This window comes from Solanum dulcamara, chromosome 7 (assembly GCF_947179165.1).
Source record: "Solanum dulcamara chromosome 7, daSolDulc1.2, whole genome shotgun sequence".
NCBI lineage: Eukaryota > Viridiplantae > Streptophyta > Magnoliopsida > Solanales > Solanaceae > Solanum > Solanum dulcamara.
The window spans coordinates 12,868,559-12,889,310 of NC_077243.1; the positions used below are offsets into that span (position 1 = coordinate 12,868,559).

The window sequence follows — 20,752 nt, forward strand, 5'->3', positions numbered from 1 at the left end:
TAATCACGATGACAAAGTTTTTAGTCTTGGTGTTATCAGAAAGCTCTTAACATTAGGTTCCAATACTGCATTATCTATTCAGTTATTACATATTTAAAACTATATTAGTGTGTTTCCTTCTTCTTGAGAGCTCACTAGAAATTACAATATGTTGAATGGTAGTACTGTTTTAAAAACTTAATGTGCTTTCACTAACTAAAAACAGTTTTTGACCATCAGAGATCATGTTTGTATCCAGGATCTTGGCTCCATCTTCTGACACTACACAATTTGCTGATGAAACACTTAACTGCTCCTGTGCTGTGTTAATGAGCTCATCAAGGCTTTGAGGTACCCATAGAACAACTCCTCTTCTTCTCTCGTCTTTGAGATCTGTAGGTTCTGAAGCAAATACTGTGCATCTAACTCGCTGTCCTTCATCTGTCATGCCAATAAATATTGGTTAGCTCAGTTTATTATTGGGAGGGAAACAAATAATTAAGGACTTGGACACCAGAGAATAGATCATACAAACTTGAGTTCCTTACAAACACAGAGATATTCAAATAGTAGATTCATGTTTTCCCTCCAATGCTGTTTGTTTTTTGCACCTAACTAGCAATAAAGAGGCTATTGCTTATTCAAAGTCCAAAGATAGGCAACTATTTTAATACAATTTTAGACGCAAGTTGCCAATCAGAACTGATTGATAATTTCATGTACTTTGTGGAAATCTTACGATTACAAACTGCAACTCAAAAATCTAAAACTCATGTTACAGGATGTAACAACAAGAGTAATTGAAAAATGGATTGTGGATTATGGAGAACTCCAAAAATGGAAATTTTGGGTATACAGGAATCCTTGCACTCACTACAATAAAGCAATAACAAAAAACCCTCAAACTCTTGTTTGAATTCAAAGAAACTGCCTTATTTTATAGAATTAAAGTCAAAAGTAGGAACAGTGTGATATAACATGATTGATCTGATACGGAAACCCATTAATTTCGTTCATTCAACTTCTCAGAATGGAAACCTAAGCCAGTGGAGTTGTTTGAAAGTCATATTTGAGACATCAATCCAGAATTTCCTGATGGTACAAGATAGATGAGATTAAAAAAAAACAGTACAAGGGCTTAGTTGAGACATTTTGAATAGTTTAATGGTCACTGGTACTATCTGCACATTAAAAATATTATGTTGTATTGTTTTACTTAGTCATACTTTCTCCAAGATACCACACAAAGGTTTTATTTTGTTTGGCGACTTGTCTGTTCGTCTAAAGTTTGAAACCAACAGATGAGGAACCGGCAAGCCCTATTCCAATAACTCATTCTAATAACTTTTCCCTCTCCTTTCCGGACTATGAACATGATTACCAGAGCGTCATCAGCCTACATTGCAACAATATCAAACAACTAACAGAAAATGACAAAAATAACAGATAATTCTGCTTCTAGAGATGAGCTCAAAGATTCAAGGGAGTACTTCAAGGTTCAAATCGATGCACCTTTTAGTGCTATACACACCTTTAATAAATGGGATAACATGGTTAAGTTTAAAGCGTGAAGATATTGAAGAATCTGAAGCCAAAAAACTCAAGATATAAGTGGTAAACTCAAGTCGACTAGATCTTTGGAGCAAACAGAAAACATCGGATGAAGAGCAAGAATGGTGTGGAAATAGAAGTACTCAAAAGTATAATAAAAGTGAATAACTTAGATGCATATGTGAATCAAGGTCCTGAAGTCAAATGCTATGAATGGGCCAATGATCATGGGCATAAAGTTTAATATTGGAAGTTATGAAGCCCATTGATGATGGATATTACGAAGGACTTGTTTTGAATTTTTTTGAAAGTTGAGAAGATACGAAATCCAAGGGAGCAATTGGATGTGAAATCGGTACACATTCAAGTGAATTTTAAAGCATATACAAATTTGGGAGCTCAAAAGAAAAAAGAAAAATATTTTCACATTTAAATCTGTCAGAAAATAAGTATAAAAATGATTAGGTAATCCATTACTCATTTTGTGGAAGTTCTTAAAATGACGTTATCTAGTAGGGACTTGGTTTATCCAAAAGGTCTATGTCGACCTAATTCATCCCCATCTCTGGTTGGTTTTCCGTCTATTAATACAGAGAGAAGATTTCAGTTGTGATGTTACCTTGACTTCTACCAAAGTTTGGAGAAAATTCTGACAATTGACTACCCTTTGCATCTTCCAGTAACTTAATAAGATTCTTGTTTCCACCTACTCGAGCTTCATCAAGTGGACTTTTTCCCCACCTACAAATACGTATGCAAACAACAATTTTGAGTCTTCAAGAAGATGATAATACTATGCTAAATTTGCAGCAAATCAAGGATTTAGACATCATATTGTAAGCAGATGTCTTTAAAAGTTGTGACACTAAAGAAAAGTAAATAAAATGGCTAAAAATCAGTTCGTGCAATTATTGAGTGGAAATTTAAAAAAATAGAGCAGCATTTATCAGAAAACTCCTTGTTAGGACCATTCACCTTCAAAGATCCTCAATTGAAGAAGTAAATTTGTTCACGCTGTAACAGAGAGACAGACAACTATTTCACGCATGAAACAAAGATTTGATCACTACGTAATGCAGCATTTAGTCATCAAAAGTGCGTAAGATGGTCACAGAAAAAAAGGTATAATATCATGAATATTTTTGCATGTTAGAGGACAGATGAACTTACAATAGATATAATGTGCAGTTCGCATACTTGTTAAACTTGATCATATTTGATTGCTAAGAGAGGAGAATACACCTGCTTCTATTCTCTTACTAAAATAAGTGAATTAAATTCCTGAAAGTACCTGTCCACTGCAAAGACACTAGCCCCAGCTTCTAATAGTAATACTGAAATTGAAAACAACCCTTCTGATGCAGCAAGGTGAAGTGGTGTTCGAAAGTCATAATTTTTGGAGTTAGGATTGATGCCATTGGCCAAAAGTCTTCTCAAATACTCTAAATCTCTTTTTGCAACTGCCTCACAAAGGCAAGTCCCGTCATTATCTATACCTAGTAGTGCCCCTGCTTCCACCAGCAAAGAAGCCACATGATCATGGCCATTCTTGACCGCTTCAAGCAATGGAGTGTAGCCATAGTTATCTGTTAAGATAAGGTTCTATGAGGATTCCTTTTGGGGAGAAAACTAAACATCAATGAAAACTAAATTGAAGAATTCAAGTCAAGAGATGACCCAGCTAAACATGAAACAGGAAAAAGAAGTTACCTCTGCCATTAATCTCCACTCCTCTTTGGATAAGGAAAGCTGTAATATCTCCATGTCCCTTGGATGCAGCTAGATGCTGTACTTACACCATACCAAATAAGACTTCATCACCACCTTTTTGACTAAAGAAATGGAACTATATCCAACACCTTCTTAGATAAGACAAGAAAATGGTATCAACAAAGATACCAAACTCTGTTTGGATTTACTATGAGCAACTGTTGAGAAACATCTAAACTCAGTCCTACTTGTTCTACAGTTGTTGTATATGATTTTTTGTATCTTTAGGGTCAAGTGGGTCATGCCTAGAACAGTCGAGGAATTACTTCTCTGTTGGAAAAGAGGAGCTATAGACAACGTAAACAGAAGATTTGGAAAACCATCCCAGGTTGCATTTTGTGGCCTGTTCAGAGATAAAGGAACAAAAGGTGCTTTGTAGACAAACCAGAGCCAGATACGAGAAATTGTCTTTAGCATCTTAGTGTAAGATGGAAGATCTCTTTGACAGACAAGATGTTAATGTTTATCAATTACCTATAGAGCTAGTTAATTTTTCTATTAATAATTATGATGTGACTTGTGCACAACCTTTGTGCAGTTAAGAGTGAAATAAAATTTACTGAACTTATCAAGTAAAAAAGAAGAAAGGACAATCTTTCGGATTGTCACTTCCAGTCACAGAAAGGTCATCTAAAACTATATGACTCAAGATTCTAATGTTAAATAATATCACATTGTTTTCCTGTTGTGATTCCATAAAGTTGAACCACTGAATTAAATAAGCACTTCCTAATGGATTCTCAAGCTTGTTGTCTTTATTTCTCTGTGTAACATAGTCAGGTGAGAATAGTAATATTCATGTTCGACAAAATACTGAAGTCCTTGCTCTGCTTCTCCACTAGCGGTAATGGTTTATCCCAAATCTGTCATAGCTGCTCATTATATTTTTACTTATTAACATGTAAGGCAGACAATCTAGGATAAACACGACTACCTAAATAGTCTCAGGGTTGTGAACATAAAGGTGTGTTATTTCTCCCTATAATACCTTTTTTTTTCTTCCTCCCTATAATACCTTTAGAACTAGTACAGAATGGTGCATTTATCTGCCATCCTCACTCTAACCTACTTTAACAGCAAATAATTCTAATCTACATTTGCTGCATGCCAAAGATATAAGATGAATATGTGCATACTGCTTGTTCAGGCTTATTTATAAGGAACATTGACATAGGTAAACGGTAGCTATGGAAACAAGCTATAAATAAATTAATGTGACAGGAAACTCCAAGCAGAGATAAAAGACTTCTCAACACATACATAAGCTAAAAATAGATACCAGAGGTGATCTTCCATCATAATCAGTTCGGTTAGGCTCTGCTCCTGCACTAATTAAACGACTTAGTCGATACAAATCTCCATCATGAGCAGCACAGTTCAACCTCATGGCCAGCTCAGATTCATGTTTTGCAATATTTAGTGTTATATCTGACTCCGATATCTTACTCCGAAGGCTTGACTCTTTTCCCTGAGAAATTCCAAATATCACTTAAGATGAAAATGGTCCTTTCTGTAATTTCAAAATGTTCAAAATCACCTAAGACATTTTTTTTAAAAAAAAAAAACTACCTTTCCAAACACCTATGTCCAGTTCAGTTGCTTAATGCTTAACATAGCATTTGAAAAAAAAACAGCAATTTAAAGAAAACAAGAGATTAAAAACAAAATGACCGAACCTCAAGGAGGTTATTGATGATCACACGCCCATCGGAGAAGTATATTCCCAGAATCTCCACTAGAGCTTGTTTATCAATTCGCAGTAGTCTAGATAGTTCAGAAACTTGAACTGTATAAGGGACTGGAATGTTGCAAAGAACCGAAATTTCACCAACAGAGTTATAAGTTTGAAGATCCAGAAGAGACTCTTCAGTTTCATTTTCTTCTGATTTTGTTAGTTCTTCCTGTAGACAATAGAAATATGAACAGTTTATACATATACAGTCAAATCTCTATATAACAATCTCGTTCCTGTTGAGATTTTTTGGCTTTTATAGCGACTTGCTATTATACACCTATAACAACATTGGACATTTAAATCTTATTTGGCTGTTATAAAGGGGTAAGTTTACAAAGAGTGTACTGGTATAAAGATGGTTGTTGATGTTATAGGTAAAAACTGTTATAGAGAAGTAAAATACAATATAAAGATCGGTTCCAAACAAAACTTGGCTTTTATTGTGAAGTATTGTTATATAAGAATGTTAGAGGTCTGACTGTAATTGAAATTGAGACCCTGTTAAGTTCTTTGACAACTCATTGAATCCTTTAAGTAAAATCTTTCCCTTAAAGTTCATATTGATTTTTATAATCACTGATTCAACTAATCTTATATCTGAATAAATGAAACTATTCTTAGTAATTTTTTTTTTTATCTCAGTTGACATAATAGCCAGAACCTTGTATCTGTAATTCTGTACTATCATTCCCACACATTTACATAAATAACCCATTCCTCGCAACCAAATAAAGGGGAGAGTTTGACAATGATTGAGTAGTGAAGTTCATTGCTTATGTATGCTGTTTTTGGCTAGCTAAACATCAGCAACAGGCATCCACTAATTTCACAAAGATATCTATTTAAATTCAGATTTGTTTGCATGAGAACAAGACTTAGACTAAGCTTTGTATTTTCTGGAAGAAAAAAAAAACTCAATTAAGAGTTATTAATTACATTGTTTGGAAAATTACTCCACATATAAATATGGGTGTGAGCGAAATAGCAAATACATGATTTTCTTTTAATCTTAGGAGACTATGCCAACTTTCCTTTCTATCAGCTATCTTTTCCTCTACTTTATTTCTGATTTCTTTGCATCAAAAAGTTTCCAACTTGTGCATATTCTAGATATTGGAATGCCAAAATGAAGAATCACAACCAGCCTTGAATATCAAGACCAAAAAAATAAAATAAAAACCCAGCCTAAACTGGAACTCCTTACTTTTAACCTGGAGACCAACTTTCTCAAGATACTGCAGATGACAAAATATTCATGGTGTAGGGGAGGAGGAAACAGAAACTCTACATGCTGAATCTTTTTTTCTGTTTGCTGTTCATTTCCTTGTTCTCTTTTTCCCTTCTTTCATTCTCCTCTCAGTTTTGTTTTTATTGGACTTTACTTCTGTAGCTAATTGCTATAGCTACTACTACTCCCATTTTACCTCTCCTCCTAGGTTTAACAACTATTCCTTTTAGCATCTTGTTTAGAATGAATATGGAATTTAAAAGAGAGAAATCATACCACTTTACCGTGACAGATAAAATACAGTTGATCTGCCATGCTACCCTGTTCCAAAATCACTTCCCCTGGAAGGAAAAATTCTTCATGTACTCTGATTGCCTACAAAAGGAGAAGATTTGGTGAGGATGACTCTTCACTACCATAAACTTTACATTATCACAACTACTTCTTATCAGCTTCAATTCCAGGGACATGAGCAAACAATACACCCTAATTGACAAAAGTATGAATCATATGAATTGGACTAGTCATTAACCAAATAAGCACAAAACTGTTGGCTGTTGTAATATTTCGAGGAAGGAAACAGCAGAGATAAGTATCAAATTTTGGAGCAAGAACTTGAGAGCTTTAAATAGAAATCATATAAAGCTCTAAAGGACAGATAAAGCTTCCTTAAAGATGTATGATGAATGTGAAAAGGAGCTGCATTTAATTCAACTCATCTAGCTATTTACATGTCTGCTTCAAGCTAAAAGGACATAACTATTCTATAATCACTATGAAATGGGCTTGATATAGGATGAATTTATTTTGTTTACTTTTTTGCTGATAAAATAGGAAATGGCCTGATATAAGAAATTGCATTAGTAGTCTGGTGGAACAATTGAGGTGTGTGTAAGTAGGCACGAACACCAAAGTTCTGAAAAAAAGGATCAATGCTTCAGTAGATTGAACAGCTCTTGGGATATAGGAGCATATCCATTTGGACCAGGCAAGATTGGCCCACATTACAAAAAGCTGCTTGATGAGAAATAAGCAGAAAGGATTTGACTCCACATTTATTCTTTAAAGATTCAAAATAAGCGAACCAGAGACACTTTCTGTAAAAAAATGCAGAATGAAAATATTTTGAAATCCTTTTCTCTGTGGTTAAGTGAACTTACTATCTGTTTGATAAATTCATGCGAGCAACCTCTGAAAAGTGGGACTCCCCTGATGTAGGGCTCATATAACTTTCGCGAAATCTGCAAGAAGAACCATATAATGTAGCAACAGCACTCTAAACAATCATACTTCTACTTTTTACATTTCCTTTCCCTGATCTTTCCTTTTCCTTTGGTTACAGGGGACAATGAGCAAGATATTGTAAAGACTAAAATTCTTCTTCCAATACCTTAGCTCGAATTGAAACTGGAATATCCTGTAGAACAGAAGACTCATTATAACGGCTCTCATACTGTAATCTGACATGATCTTTGATCTCTTTGCTTATGCTCTTCCCCAGCTTGTTTCTGTTCATATATTTTATAAGATCTGCCATTTTATCCCTAAACCTTTCAGTTTTGGATCCTTTTACAATTAATGCTGCCATGTTACCGAGCAGGTAGGCACCGAGAATCATGTCAACAGAGACATAGATCATCACAAATATCATTTCCCTTACATTGACTGCATGAATTTCTCCATAACCTATAGCATAAGAGAACAATAAAATGCATTATCCTCAGATCCTGATTTTAAGAAAGTAACCTTTCCAAGTTCATACTGCTCTAAGAATTAACTAGAAGCTGTTACCTATAAGCTAATAATAGTAACAGAACCAGATATTTTTCCTAAAATGTATGCCTTAGCTTTTGATGTAAAATGTCTAATGAAGGGAGACATTATACCTTCCTACTTATAATATTTGAGACTATTTTATAATGTTATCGTGTGTAGTCAGCACAGACCAACTAATAGCACCTATACCAGCCTTAGAGCTGTATATAACAGAAGATCCAAGACTTCAGCTCCATATGTTAGGCATGATATCAAGTGATAATCTGAGAAGTGGAATATTCTAAGAGCTAAATTCTTTGTACTATCGCTAATGCATTGCATTTTCAGTATATGGAAGAGCTAATAACTCAGAGTTCTTAGCAACAGCAGTACAATCATTTCCTGTTGCAACTAAATTTTTCAATATCTTCAACTGAATGAAAATTTGATTCTGAACAGAATTATTGAAGCATGGCCGCTGTATCTAGCAACTAATGCTCTCTGCCAAAAGAATAACTACCGATTAGTTAGACCTAATTAAATCTCAACTGTAATTCCTAATAAACTGAATCACTAAATGTAACAGCATTTCTCCTTCAGTAACTTTGCTAATACTTTCTTTAATTTTCCTTTTGAGTGCTAAACAATAAGCAAAGAAATAATGAAAAGTCAGAAGATACACAATAGTGATTGAGATGAATCTAAAACATTTCTCTAATATTGCCAAGTAAAAAAGGGAGTAAAATATGAATGTTTTACACATTTACATAAAAATAAATAGATGGAACTGTACTGATAAAATCAACAACCTGATATAGTTTGAACTTTGACATGATAAAGAAAAATAGCTTACCAACAGTTGCCATTGTAACAACAGCAAAGTACAATGATGTGATATACCGGGTCCATAAATCAATTTCTCGGAAATGTGCATAGTTATAGTCACCCATCTTCAAACTTCCTATCCATGTATAACCTTCTTCCCATGGAGGCAATGTAGTAGCCAGGTAGTAAAAGATACAGGCAGCTGTGTGAGTGCAGTATAGTTCGACAACAAATAACTTTATAATCCTTGTAAAAAGATAATTCAGACGGATGTCTTTCTCCAACCTCTCAAAGAGTTCTGTCACCCTAAGGGCTCGGCTCAGCCTAATCCATAAGATATACCTAACTGGCTCCTTTCTGCCACAAGCCTGATCACAGAAAACAGCTTAACATTTCATTTTATAGCCCACACAAACCAAGTTAGTTGCTATTGAAAGCATTGGAAACTGACTAAATAGAGTGCACAACTGTCCTTAATCTAGCATAACTAGAATTAACATTCAAGCTTCAAAGACCACCAGATTCACAAAGATTTCAGTTGACAATCATTGTCCAAGGCTAAAACATAGACTTTTACAGACTTCGTGAGGATTATAACACTTCAACAAAGAAGAAAAAGATGAAAACACACACACAAGTCCATAATCAAAAGGGAGAATTCTTCACATTTGGTAGATACACAGTCCTCAAACTCTAAATTACCACTCTAAACAGTCCTGAAAGGATTTTCTAGACGCCACAATTAAATTTTCAATTTTCCAAACCGGAAATATTAATTACAAAGTCAGCGAAAGGAAGAATAATTCTACGAAATAACAGAAACTAGTTTGTGATAACTTCATTTGTGTCCAAAGAGAAGGATACAAGGTAATCAATTTACTCGAATCTCAAAAATGAGATAACAAGAACAACTTTTGGGTGCAGATCACAAATAAAATAGTTATACCAGTTATGAAGTCATAACACATTATTAGAACCTTGTCTTTTTACTTGAGCGCATCTGTATTAAATAGCATAGCCATAATATATCAATCAATCTATCAACTAAACCTCAATGCCAAATTAGTTGGAATCTGGCTGCCTGAATCCTCTGTGTCTATTCGGATCCATTCAGTTCCGATTCATCATTGCAACACAATGTTAGAACAAATTTTCAACCTACGACAACTCGCCTCCTTAATCGGGATACACTATAAGCTAAAATAAAGGTGATATAAGGGGAAATTTTTACCATAAAGGGGAATACCTTGTATATAGCATCCCATGGAAAGCAACCTAGCAAGTCCACCAGGAAACGAGACTTCAAGTACCTATGCAGATCAGATTATCCAAGGGTTCAGTACAATAAAAATCGGCGATTAAAAACAAAGATACTTCGCAAGGAATGAAAGTGTACAGACCGAATGGCGATGAGTTTACGATCGTAGATCATGCAGTAAGAATGGGCATCTCGATAGGCAACGAAGAAGAGTACGACGATGTCGATGAGGAAAGCAATTTGTCCAGCGATGTCGAGAAGGAACAGATTTTCTGGGAGTCCTCTGAAGAAGCCAAACTCCAGGGGAGTAAAGAATGAGGAGTACACCGCCCATATCAGAATGAATTGCGTCCACAGTATGTACCACCTGCATTCCAAAATTCTGCTTTATTACGCTAAGCCGGGAAGTGGCCATGTAGTGGCAGTGTGGGTGCTGAGGTTACTGGTTGTTTCCTTTGGAGCCAATGATTTGCAAGGATTAAACACGTTTTTTTCCAAAAGAAATTGGGGGAGGAGTCTAATAGAGGACTCGTTTGATAAAAGTTAACCCCGTAAACAACAATTTTTTGAGTCGAGAAAAATAAATAATCAAAATCGAAAAATTAGAGTAACAAGGTGTAATATTTGATTTCAAAATGTAGTGCGTGTTACAATCTCTATGATAATTCTCTGATTCTTCAAATAATATGTAATATGTTGAACTTGAATTTGATTTAGAGTAATCTTCTTCTTCAAATTTGAATTTGAATTATTCGTCACGAACAATTGTATGGTTATGACGAATAATAAATATGAACAAGTAACTTGATCTTGAACTTTTTGATATTTTCTTTCGTTTTTGATCTTGAACTTGAGCTTGAATTTGATTACTTAAACTTTGTAACTTTGTAGAAAATTTATGACATTTGATCCATGAGCTCTCTTCTTGCTTCTTGTTTTTGAAAACACCCCTCCTCTGAGAATAATGAGGACCCCTATTTATAGTTGTAGGGAGTGATATGAGGGTGTGATTTGATTGGTTGGTTTGAACTGATCAATCATAGCTTTAATTTAATTGTTCAGAACATGTCACATATACACGTGGTATTATTCTAGTGGCTCATTTAATTTGACTTAGATTGCCACGTAACTTTGACATGTGGCATGATTTTAGTGACTTATTTAATTTGACTTGAATTGCCACCTAACTTTGGCACATGGCATAATTCTAATGACTTATTTAATTTGACTTGGATTGTCACCTAATTTCGGCACATGGCATAATTCTAGTGGCTTATTTAATTTGACTTGGATCGCCACATAACTTTGGCACATGACATAATTCTAGTGACTTATTTAATTTGACTTGAATTGCCGCATAACTTTGACACGCATGAAAATGGGCCTCTAGAATGAGATGACATTGGGCTTAACAAAGCGGGGTCATCTTTATAGCCCAAATCAATGAATTTAAATTTTTAATTAAATTCACATTTATTAGACTTAAATAATTGACCCAATTTTATTAATCCAAAATATTTATTTGGACTAACATATCTTGAATTTAATATAAATTGAATTATTCTATAAATTTATATTTAATAAATTTTAAATGATTACAAATCCATAACTAATTTTGAGATTAATTTTTAAAAAAGTTTATCACATGTTTGATTGTAATGAAATTGTTCGATAATTTATTTCGATATTAAATATTTCGATCGAAATTTTAATATTATTTTTATAATTCTAGAATAACTTATTCCCCTAATCGAGCCCATAAGTTTTTAGAAAATATATATGAGGAAATTTATTAAATATAAGTGAATATTTAATTACAAATTCAATAACCAAAACAAAAGTATGAGTTCGATGGTAAATTTTAAACTCATCAACCTCAATTCCCAGTTCCTCCTCTAATTGAAAATTATTACTGCTATTAAAAGAAGCAGAGAACACTTAACATTTAATTTATGAAAAATCCTTTCATTTTTTTTCTAAAAATGTTCCAAACAACAAGACCTTCAATTAGAATTCTGGTAATTGAGAAAGTTGATGAGAAAGAAAATTAACTAAATATCTCAAATTGATTTATTGTAATAACAGCTAATTTACTATATTTTAAAGATAATTAATATCTTTTATAAATTATCATAGTGCAATCCTAGCTTCTTTCTTTCAGTATTATTTTTCAATTCTGTTTTGAAAAATATTTTTCGAAGCATGTCAGTTAGAAAAAAGTCTTTTTTTACTCGAGTAATAAAATTTGGGTATCACACTCCATCCTTTTAAAGCCTCATTAATTTGTGTCAAAAATAAAATAAAATAAAAAAGTGGGGAGAGGAAGTAATAAATTAAATAGTAGGCAAAAGGATAATGGATTTTGTTACATAAAGGAGAGGAGATAGTGTGACTGACCAATTATCAGGGTGAATAATAGATCCATAGCAGTGGTCTCTACGTGCCCTGCTTCTACTACTACTCTCTCCATTATTTACAACACTAACACTAGTGTTGTCAAGAGTAGAGTAATTCCGCAGCAGCTTTAACCGATTCTTCCAATTAGACGACGACGCTAATTTCTTGGAATTGGAACGTTCTTCATTAAGATCCTCAACCTTAAACTCTTCTTCTGATGATGATGAATCTTTTCCTAATCTTCTTTTTCCTCCATCCATTTCTTTCTACTTCTATATATCACTACTATAAAATCCAACCAGTAGTAATTTTTTGTTTTTAAGAATTCTCGTCTTATAAATGGAGTCAACTATTAATTAGTTACTGTTGCAGGATACCGTTAAAGACAGAATGAGGTGGTTAGAGGATATATGTGGCATTGGACGAGGAATATAATCTCTTTATGTTAACTCCAGAATCAATGTATTTTAAAGAGATAAGCACAGAATTTATGCTCCTACTTTATTCATTATTGGGCTAATTACAGTGTGAAGTTTTATTCTAGCAATCTTGTTAGCTATAATGTAAAATCTGTACTCTAAAGTATTTAATTTAAAATCATATATATGTTGTTAGTCATTAATTGCTGTGTTTTATGTACATATATTTTAATTTACACATTCGTCTATTACAATGACATGGTCAGGTCCTTACGTATTGTTCAGCCAACTTTTCAGGTGCACATATTACTAATGCTTGTCCATTCCTTTTTGGTTTATTTAGCCTTTTTTGGATTCCTCATGTCTTTGACTTTATCAAAAATTCAAAATGTGCTTATAACTTTTTCGTTTATGGGGGTTGATTTTTTTGGTAAATTTTACTATATACTTTTCACACGCTGTAACTGAAATAGTTAGTGTAATAAAGTTTTAAAATGTGAAACGAATAAAAGATATTGCCATTAAATTTTACTCGTGAATTTGAAATTCTATTATAATGGCTATTTTTTAAGCATGACCAAATAGTGTGATCAATGGATATTATTTCTATTATTCTCTCGGACTTCAATTTTGTCTAATTTTTTTTTTTACAAACTACCGTGAAATTACCATTAACCAACAACATAAAACACCTACAGTTAGGGACAAAGCTAATAGCCAGCATGTGGATTTGGCCAAACTCAATAAATTTTGCTCAAATAATATATTTGTGTTAATAAATTCATTAAATATGTATTAATATTAAATTTTAAACACAATTATTAAAATCGTCATTTTAAATTTTAAAAATCATAAAATTAAAATCTTAGTTTCGCCCTGCTCTCTGCCATCGTCCGAAATGGGTTCAGAGAAAAAGGTCAGGCCTCCGACAAAGAAAATCTAGTTACATAAGCAATGGCTAATCAATGACACAAATATTTTTGGATTAAATTCATACAAAAGTTAGATTAAAATTATATTTATTTGGGTTGATTAATTAGCTTGGACTTTATAAATTAATTAATTCATTTTAATAAATTTAAGTCCAAGATTCATTACACATTAAAGCCCAAATCCAACCATGTGTCATAGTGACTCGACATTCATGACCAACAAAATGATTTCATGGGTCCAAATGATGTGGTAGTCCTTGCCAAATTCAACAACCAATTAATCACAATCCGCCAAATGTCAAAATAAGATCTTTTGGCCAATCATAAGCAACTTTGTACACCCTCTATAACTATAAATAGGGGATAGACATTCTATTCAAAGGATTGTGCAAACACTTCAACATTGGAGAAAGACACAACATCAACTACATAGTTCTTCAAAAGAGTGGTCAACGAAGTTCTTCCCGAAGATCGACCTAAAACAACGAAGTACTGCCCAACATTTCTGGAGATCAAACACATCTCAATGAGATCCGAATCATCCTATATTCGAGAAATACGCTACTGATAGCCTTTAAATTATAAAAAAATATTAAGAGAACAACATAATTACACTCACAAAATTAATCAATAAAAAATTACTTTTTTCTTTAATTTATTTTAATTAAAATTAAATTTCAGTGCCACCAAAAATTATTGCGAACAATCTCCCTAAGAAAATTAATCTTTTTTCCAGTAGAAACTGCAATCAGAGGTTTTGATGCACCCAAATATTTACTTCATTCCTCGATATATATATATATCATGTACCCATCTCACCCATAGAGAATCTTGTTTTCCAGACAGCTGCCATAATAAAAGCTTACCCACATGTGCAAAAAATATTATGTCTATCTTCTTTAACTAAGAATGCCCCGAAGCAAGTGTAGTGGTTCGAAATTTCACTAGATGATGATTGGGTTATTTTAATTATCAAAAAATGTCATTTAGTGTATATTTAATGTATATTTTATGTATAGAGTGTATTATAATGTATATTCAGTATATAACTCATGCATAAGTAATCTATATTGTATATATATTTTTTATAATTTTTGACAAGCTATATTGTATAGTCATTGTCTATTTTTTATGATTTTTAGCTATTTTTTTATGTAAATAAAATATAATTATATTTATTATAACCTAATTAATTTATTATATATATTTAAAATTATCCTCTTTTATTCAATTTGTTATCATGGCACGCATCTAATCCATACCTCTCGTGTTGCATTTCACCCTATATCAAAGCCATGTGGGCTTCTTTTATGTCTCATTATCAATGGATTTTATGAAAGAAATAAGTTTAATTTTTTTTAATATATTTTGACATAAGGCATCAAATCCGTTGAACTGCCTCTGCACTTATTCTATTTAAAATCACTTAATTACAATATAAGATATTAAAAACAATTAGAGTTCTAGCTATACTCTAATCAAATTTATTATTGAGTAATAATAATTCATTTTCTGGTGTAAAGTAAACATGTGTCCCTTAATATCGTTACGGAGTTAATCAAAATTTTTAGTTTTCATTTTGTCACTATCAGTGAAGTTTTCATTAAATGTGTCAGATATTGTTAATAATTCTTTAACGCTTTAATCATAGTTGATTTTGAAGAGTTCTTTTTTCTTTAAGGATTCATTAGTACACATTATTTTTAAATTATTTTGTGATTGCTATATTAAAAAAACATTTTTTTCTATTTATTTGAGAAGCATTTGTGACAACAAATATTATATATAAAAAATTGCATTAATATTTTGAAGTGTGTTAAGTGCTTACATTAAAGAGATGCATAAAAACTACAAAGAAAGTTGAAGAAATAAAACATCTAAGGAGGGTTTGGAGGATAGAGAAAATAATTGTAGTGCTTAATTTTAGGAAGAGAATTTTTTTTGGAACTAATGAGTAACTATTGCTTAATTTTAGAAAGAAAAATATTTTAAAAATTGCTTAAATACACAATTTATTTTAACATATTCTATAAAATTTTCAACCATTTGAAAAAATTACAAAATCCCTATTCTCGGACACATCACTTTACGCAATGTATAGATCGGATACATCACTTTATGTGATGTATTGGGACATCAGAGACGTCACTTTATACGATGTATCGATCGGATACATCATTTTACGCGATGTATCGGTCGGATGCATCACTTTACGTGATGTATCAGGATGTTTTGAGATGTATCCGTATTTCATCAAATTTAAGGGATTTTCGTAATTTGAAAAAGAATAGGAATAAGATGTAATTAACTCTTAACACTATGGATCTCACTTAGTCTCAAAGATCTGAGAAATTCTCTCTCAAGGGAGGATAGCGGCTCCTTATACGGAACTACCATGAACCACTATGTATCCACCACCCCTCCAATCCACAAACCACCGGATCCACCAGAACCACCAGACACAACTAACGCAATGGATGAAGAAGCCCACATTAGCGAATCCTTCAAAGAAATACTACTCAACAAGGACAAATAAATTAACAGCTCTTACTCAATAAAGGATGATCCTACTGAAGAAGAAAATGAACCATATAGTGAGGCCATCATTCTTACTGAAGGAGAAAAGAATCGTTTATACCACCCATGGAAAAACTTCCTAATAGTAATGTTATTTGGGGAAAAAATTGCCCATAACTATCTAAAGAATAAGCTGATTGACTGGTGGAAACCGTCTGAACCACTTGTTCTAATCGATTTGGGATGCGATTTCTACATTGCGAAATTCAATCAAGTGGATACTAGGGAAGATAGGCTTGTCTGGGACCTTACCAATAGTGGTAAGTTAAATACTGCAACTGCTTACTCTCTCATTCATGAAGCCAATAAGCAAGACTGTCACGATCCAAAATGGGCCATGAGTGGCATCCACCCTTAACCTCCTAGGTGAGAGAACCAACGATGTGAACCCCAACTTATAAAGTATAACAATAACGTGGAAGCTCAAACTTATAAAGTAAGAAATAACAATCCACAAGAGTTTACTACATAACGTTTCCCAAAATCTGAAAGTCATCACATTAAGGACATCTAAATTCTAAAACTAAGTTTAGAAATGTCAAGAACCAGAATAAATAAATAATAAAATATGTCCGAAAACTAAGGACATCATGCCGTAACCAAGAGAATCCATCACGAGTTAGAAAGATAGCTCACCCTGAAATCTTATGAATTGGAGACTGACTAGAGCTGAGGTCGAGTTGAAGTCGGTGGAACACTCGCTGCACTCCACAAAATAAAACAAGAAAAGATACAAGTAGGGGTCAGTACAGTACAACATGTACTGAGTAGGTTTCATCGACCGACTCAAAATAGATACCATGTCGAAATGTGACACCCGATCCAAATATACCATATCGGAACGTGACACCCGATCCAAATATATCATGTCGGAATATGACACCCGATCCAAATATAGCTTAATTTATCATTCTTTATGGTTATATTCCATTTCATTAACAATATTTCATCAAGCCTTCTTTATTCAAGGCACCATTTTCGATAGGGCAAAGTTCAAGATTATGGATTTCACGGTCTTGGGATTTCAGACAAATCATAAGAACATACCAACCATCCAAACCACAACAATTAAATGCATAGTAAACTTCACGCATTACTCAATGACTATCAATCACTATTAAGAGTCTATCTATTATATAGAATAAACCATAACCTACCTCAATCGAAGAATCGAAGCCAAGCAAGCTAATTCGCCAAAGTCTTTCCTTTCTTCGATGCCTCAAAATGTTTCCAATCTATTAAAAATATAATATTCATAAATACACGAGTTTATAGACACTCATATTACTATGTATCTAACCTAGACTCAATAACCCATTCAAATCTCAAATTCCTAAATTTTGATAATAACTAATATTTCAAGTCTCGTATTCCTAAATCTTAAGCAAGGGTTAAGTCTCAGTTTCCTTCAAATGTCATAAATTTGATGTTATTTATATGATACAATGCACCTGATATTTAATTATCTATCTCAATATATCAAAACTTGGATCATAATTTGATAACTAAAAGAATAAGATTTCAAAACGGAAACTAACTGATTATAACTAATAGCGCACCAAGTAAATAATTTGCAAGACCTAAATTCATATCATACACCAGTAATCATTAGCTATTGATTACCTCATCACTTATCTTTACCACTAATCCTCCAAATATATAAACATTACTAACTTGTCCCCACATGGCCAATTTACATAGAATTAAAGTTATAAAACTAAAGCTAAGTAAATCTTGATTTTACCTGAAGGCCAAATCTATTGTTTTTCCCCTTTCGTGTTCGACGGCAAATAAATTCTAGTGTATTCTCCCTTTCTCTTTTGCAATTCAGTCGTAGCAGTTCACAAAAGAAAAATATAACCATAATCTACTTTATTTTAATAAATATGGAATAAGTGGTATAGGGTATTAATTAAATTAACACTTTAACCCACTAATTAAATAAGTTATCTAAGTTTACCCCTCAACTCAATAACCGTAATTATCGACTAGTCCAAATACCCATTAACAATTTATGGTATGAGTCTTTTATGAAATAAGAGCTCTAGTTCTTAAAATGACCTTATGAGTCGTTACAAAGACAAGCTCAAAGATACCAATAAGAACTTTGAATGGACTTGGAAACTCAAATTTCCAAACAAATTCAAATTTCTTATCTGTTAAATGAACCACAACAGGCTTAAAATAACTCAATACCTTCATAGGATAGGCATCAATGTTAATGAAAATTGCAGTGTTTGTGATCAAGCTCCTGAAAGTATTGACCACATCTTTATTAACTGCCCCAATGCAAAGGAATTCTAGCCAGTAGCTAGGAATGATAGCAACACCACCAGTAATACAACTGACACAATCACTTCATAGCAAACTTGGAACTCATTTGGAAGAGATACAAGGGAAAACCTTTCAACTATATCCTTGCATGGGATGACATTTTACCTTTCTGCTTAACATCTAGACCCAGAGAAACAGGAATCTCTTTAATGAAAGAAAGGACCCCATCTCTTTCCCTAAAGTCCTCCACCAAGTTTTTGAGTATAAGTTAATCATCAGAAATGACTGTAGCAAGAAGAGTTCGAACACCACTATTCAAGTCAAGTGGGAACCTCCTTCAAGTGGAACCTACAAGCCTAACACTGACGGTACCACAAACACCACTACTATTAGCGGGGATTTAAGAGGAATCATCTGAAACCACAATGGGAACTGGATTATAGGATTCACTTGTAAAGCAACTCAAACAAATCCTACTTTCAATGAGCTCATGGCCCTCAGAACAGGACTCCAAATGGCCCACGACCATAATTTGACTCCTTTAGAAATCAATCTTGATTCGAAGGAAGTTATCCACATGCTAAAACATGATAACCTGTTGTATTCTAACATTGTGCTTGAGTGCAGGTCTTTACTGCAGATGATGGAAAATTCGTAGGTAACACACATTTTTAGGGAGCAAAATAAAGTAGCGAACATCTTAAGCAAGGAAGGAGCAAAAAACCAAGGTTTTGGAAGCCCTATTTTTCTATCTGCTCCACCCATGTATGCATCAAAACTACTATGGGCAGACATTATCAGTACCATGTACCCTAGGACTGTAACCGTTTGTAATAACTATTTAAGTGGCCATACTACGGCCTATACTCTAACATCGTCTATCGTATGTGACAGACAAACTGCTCTTTAATCTATTTATATATAAAATATCCCCATTATCAAAAAAAAAACTCTTAACACTATGAGATTTGTGTAATCCTTTCAAAAAAAATTGAAACAAATAGGTAACCTGTAACAAACACTTAAATTTATCTAATACTATAAAGATTTATACATCGATAATTCATATAACTTGGACTCTTACTTGAATATACTATAAAGATTTACGATCTCTTGCGCTTTGACTTCTGATTTCTGTTATTTCTGTTATTATTTATTACTTTCTATGCTTTGATTACTAAATTTTACCTGTGACGCTTTCATTATTTATTTAATCGTTATTTGTTATTAGTCTTTATTTATTTGTATTTATTTGTCATCTATTCGTTATTTGTTTGTTGTTTTTCTCATAAAGCTTTTAATTTTCTATTCTTATCTAACATTTTTTTATGCATTTATGCTTTTACTGAGCCGAGGGTCTCCAGGAAACAGCCGTCCTACCTTGGTAGGAGTAAGGTCTGCGTACATTCTACCCTCCCCAGACCCCATGTTGTGGGATTTCACTGGGTTGTTGTTGTTGTTGTTGTAGACATGATCCACATAATTCATAATTAACCTCTCACAAAGTCGACACAACGCATACACAAGTATAAACATCGCAGTGACGGTTATTTGTGTAAAAAAAATAAAAATACGTACTACTTGTAGCTCTGAACAAATTAAAAAATAAATAATAAAAAATCTATAAGGCAACTTCCTTTCTAGTCCCCAAAAACCCCTGAAAAGTGATGAATGACGATTATACTAATGAGGTTTTGAGGGAATTAATTAATTAAGAAATGCGCATGACAATGAGAATATAATAATTCATAATATTATCTAATTGTTGGTATTATTGAAATAAATTATCCAAATATTTTCTTATTTGGCAAACACACATGGACCGGTAAAGAGTCTTTTTCCTCTACAGGAGGTCCAACTTGTTTGCTACCTAATATAATAAGTGCAACGGGTTTACGTTCATGCATCACCAAATTAAAATTTCAGATTTTACTATAATATTTATGTTATCCACATCAAGAAGCTGTCGTGAAAGACATATCAAAGCCCAACTCCCTTTAATATTTTTATCATTTAAAAAAAATATCTAAAGATAAAGAAAACTATTTTTCT

The 20,752-nt window shown here is 33.0% G+C and overlaps 1 protein-coding gene across 1 annotated transcript; it reads right to left on the reverse strand.

Annotated features, from left to right (window-relative positions):
- Window positions 1-32: 32 nt before the first annotated feature.
- LOC129894313 (potassium channel SKOR-like) lies at window positions 33-12,831 on the reverse strand. The gene is made up of 13 exons (XM_055969950.1): window positions 12,499-12,831; window positions 10,244-10,468; window positions 10,090-10,153; window positions 8,872-9,211; window positions 7,654-7,949; window positions 7,424-7,504; window positions 6,540-6,638; window positions 4,977-5,201; window positions 4,580-4,768; window positions 3,241-3,316; window positions 2,822-3,116; window positions 2,150-2,271; window positions 33-420 (listed from the first exon to the last, which is right to left on the reverse strand). The coding sequence occupies exons 1-13, from the start codon at window positions 12,756-12,758 to the stop codon at window positions 170-172; spliced, it is 2,523 nt and encodes an 840-aa protein (XP_055825925.1). The 5' UTR covers window positions 12,759-12,831; the 3' UTR covers window positions 33-169.
- Window positions 12,832-20,752: the final 7,921 nt, after the last annotated feature.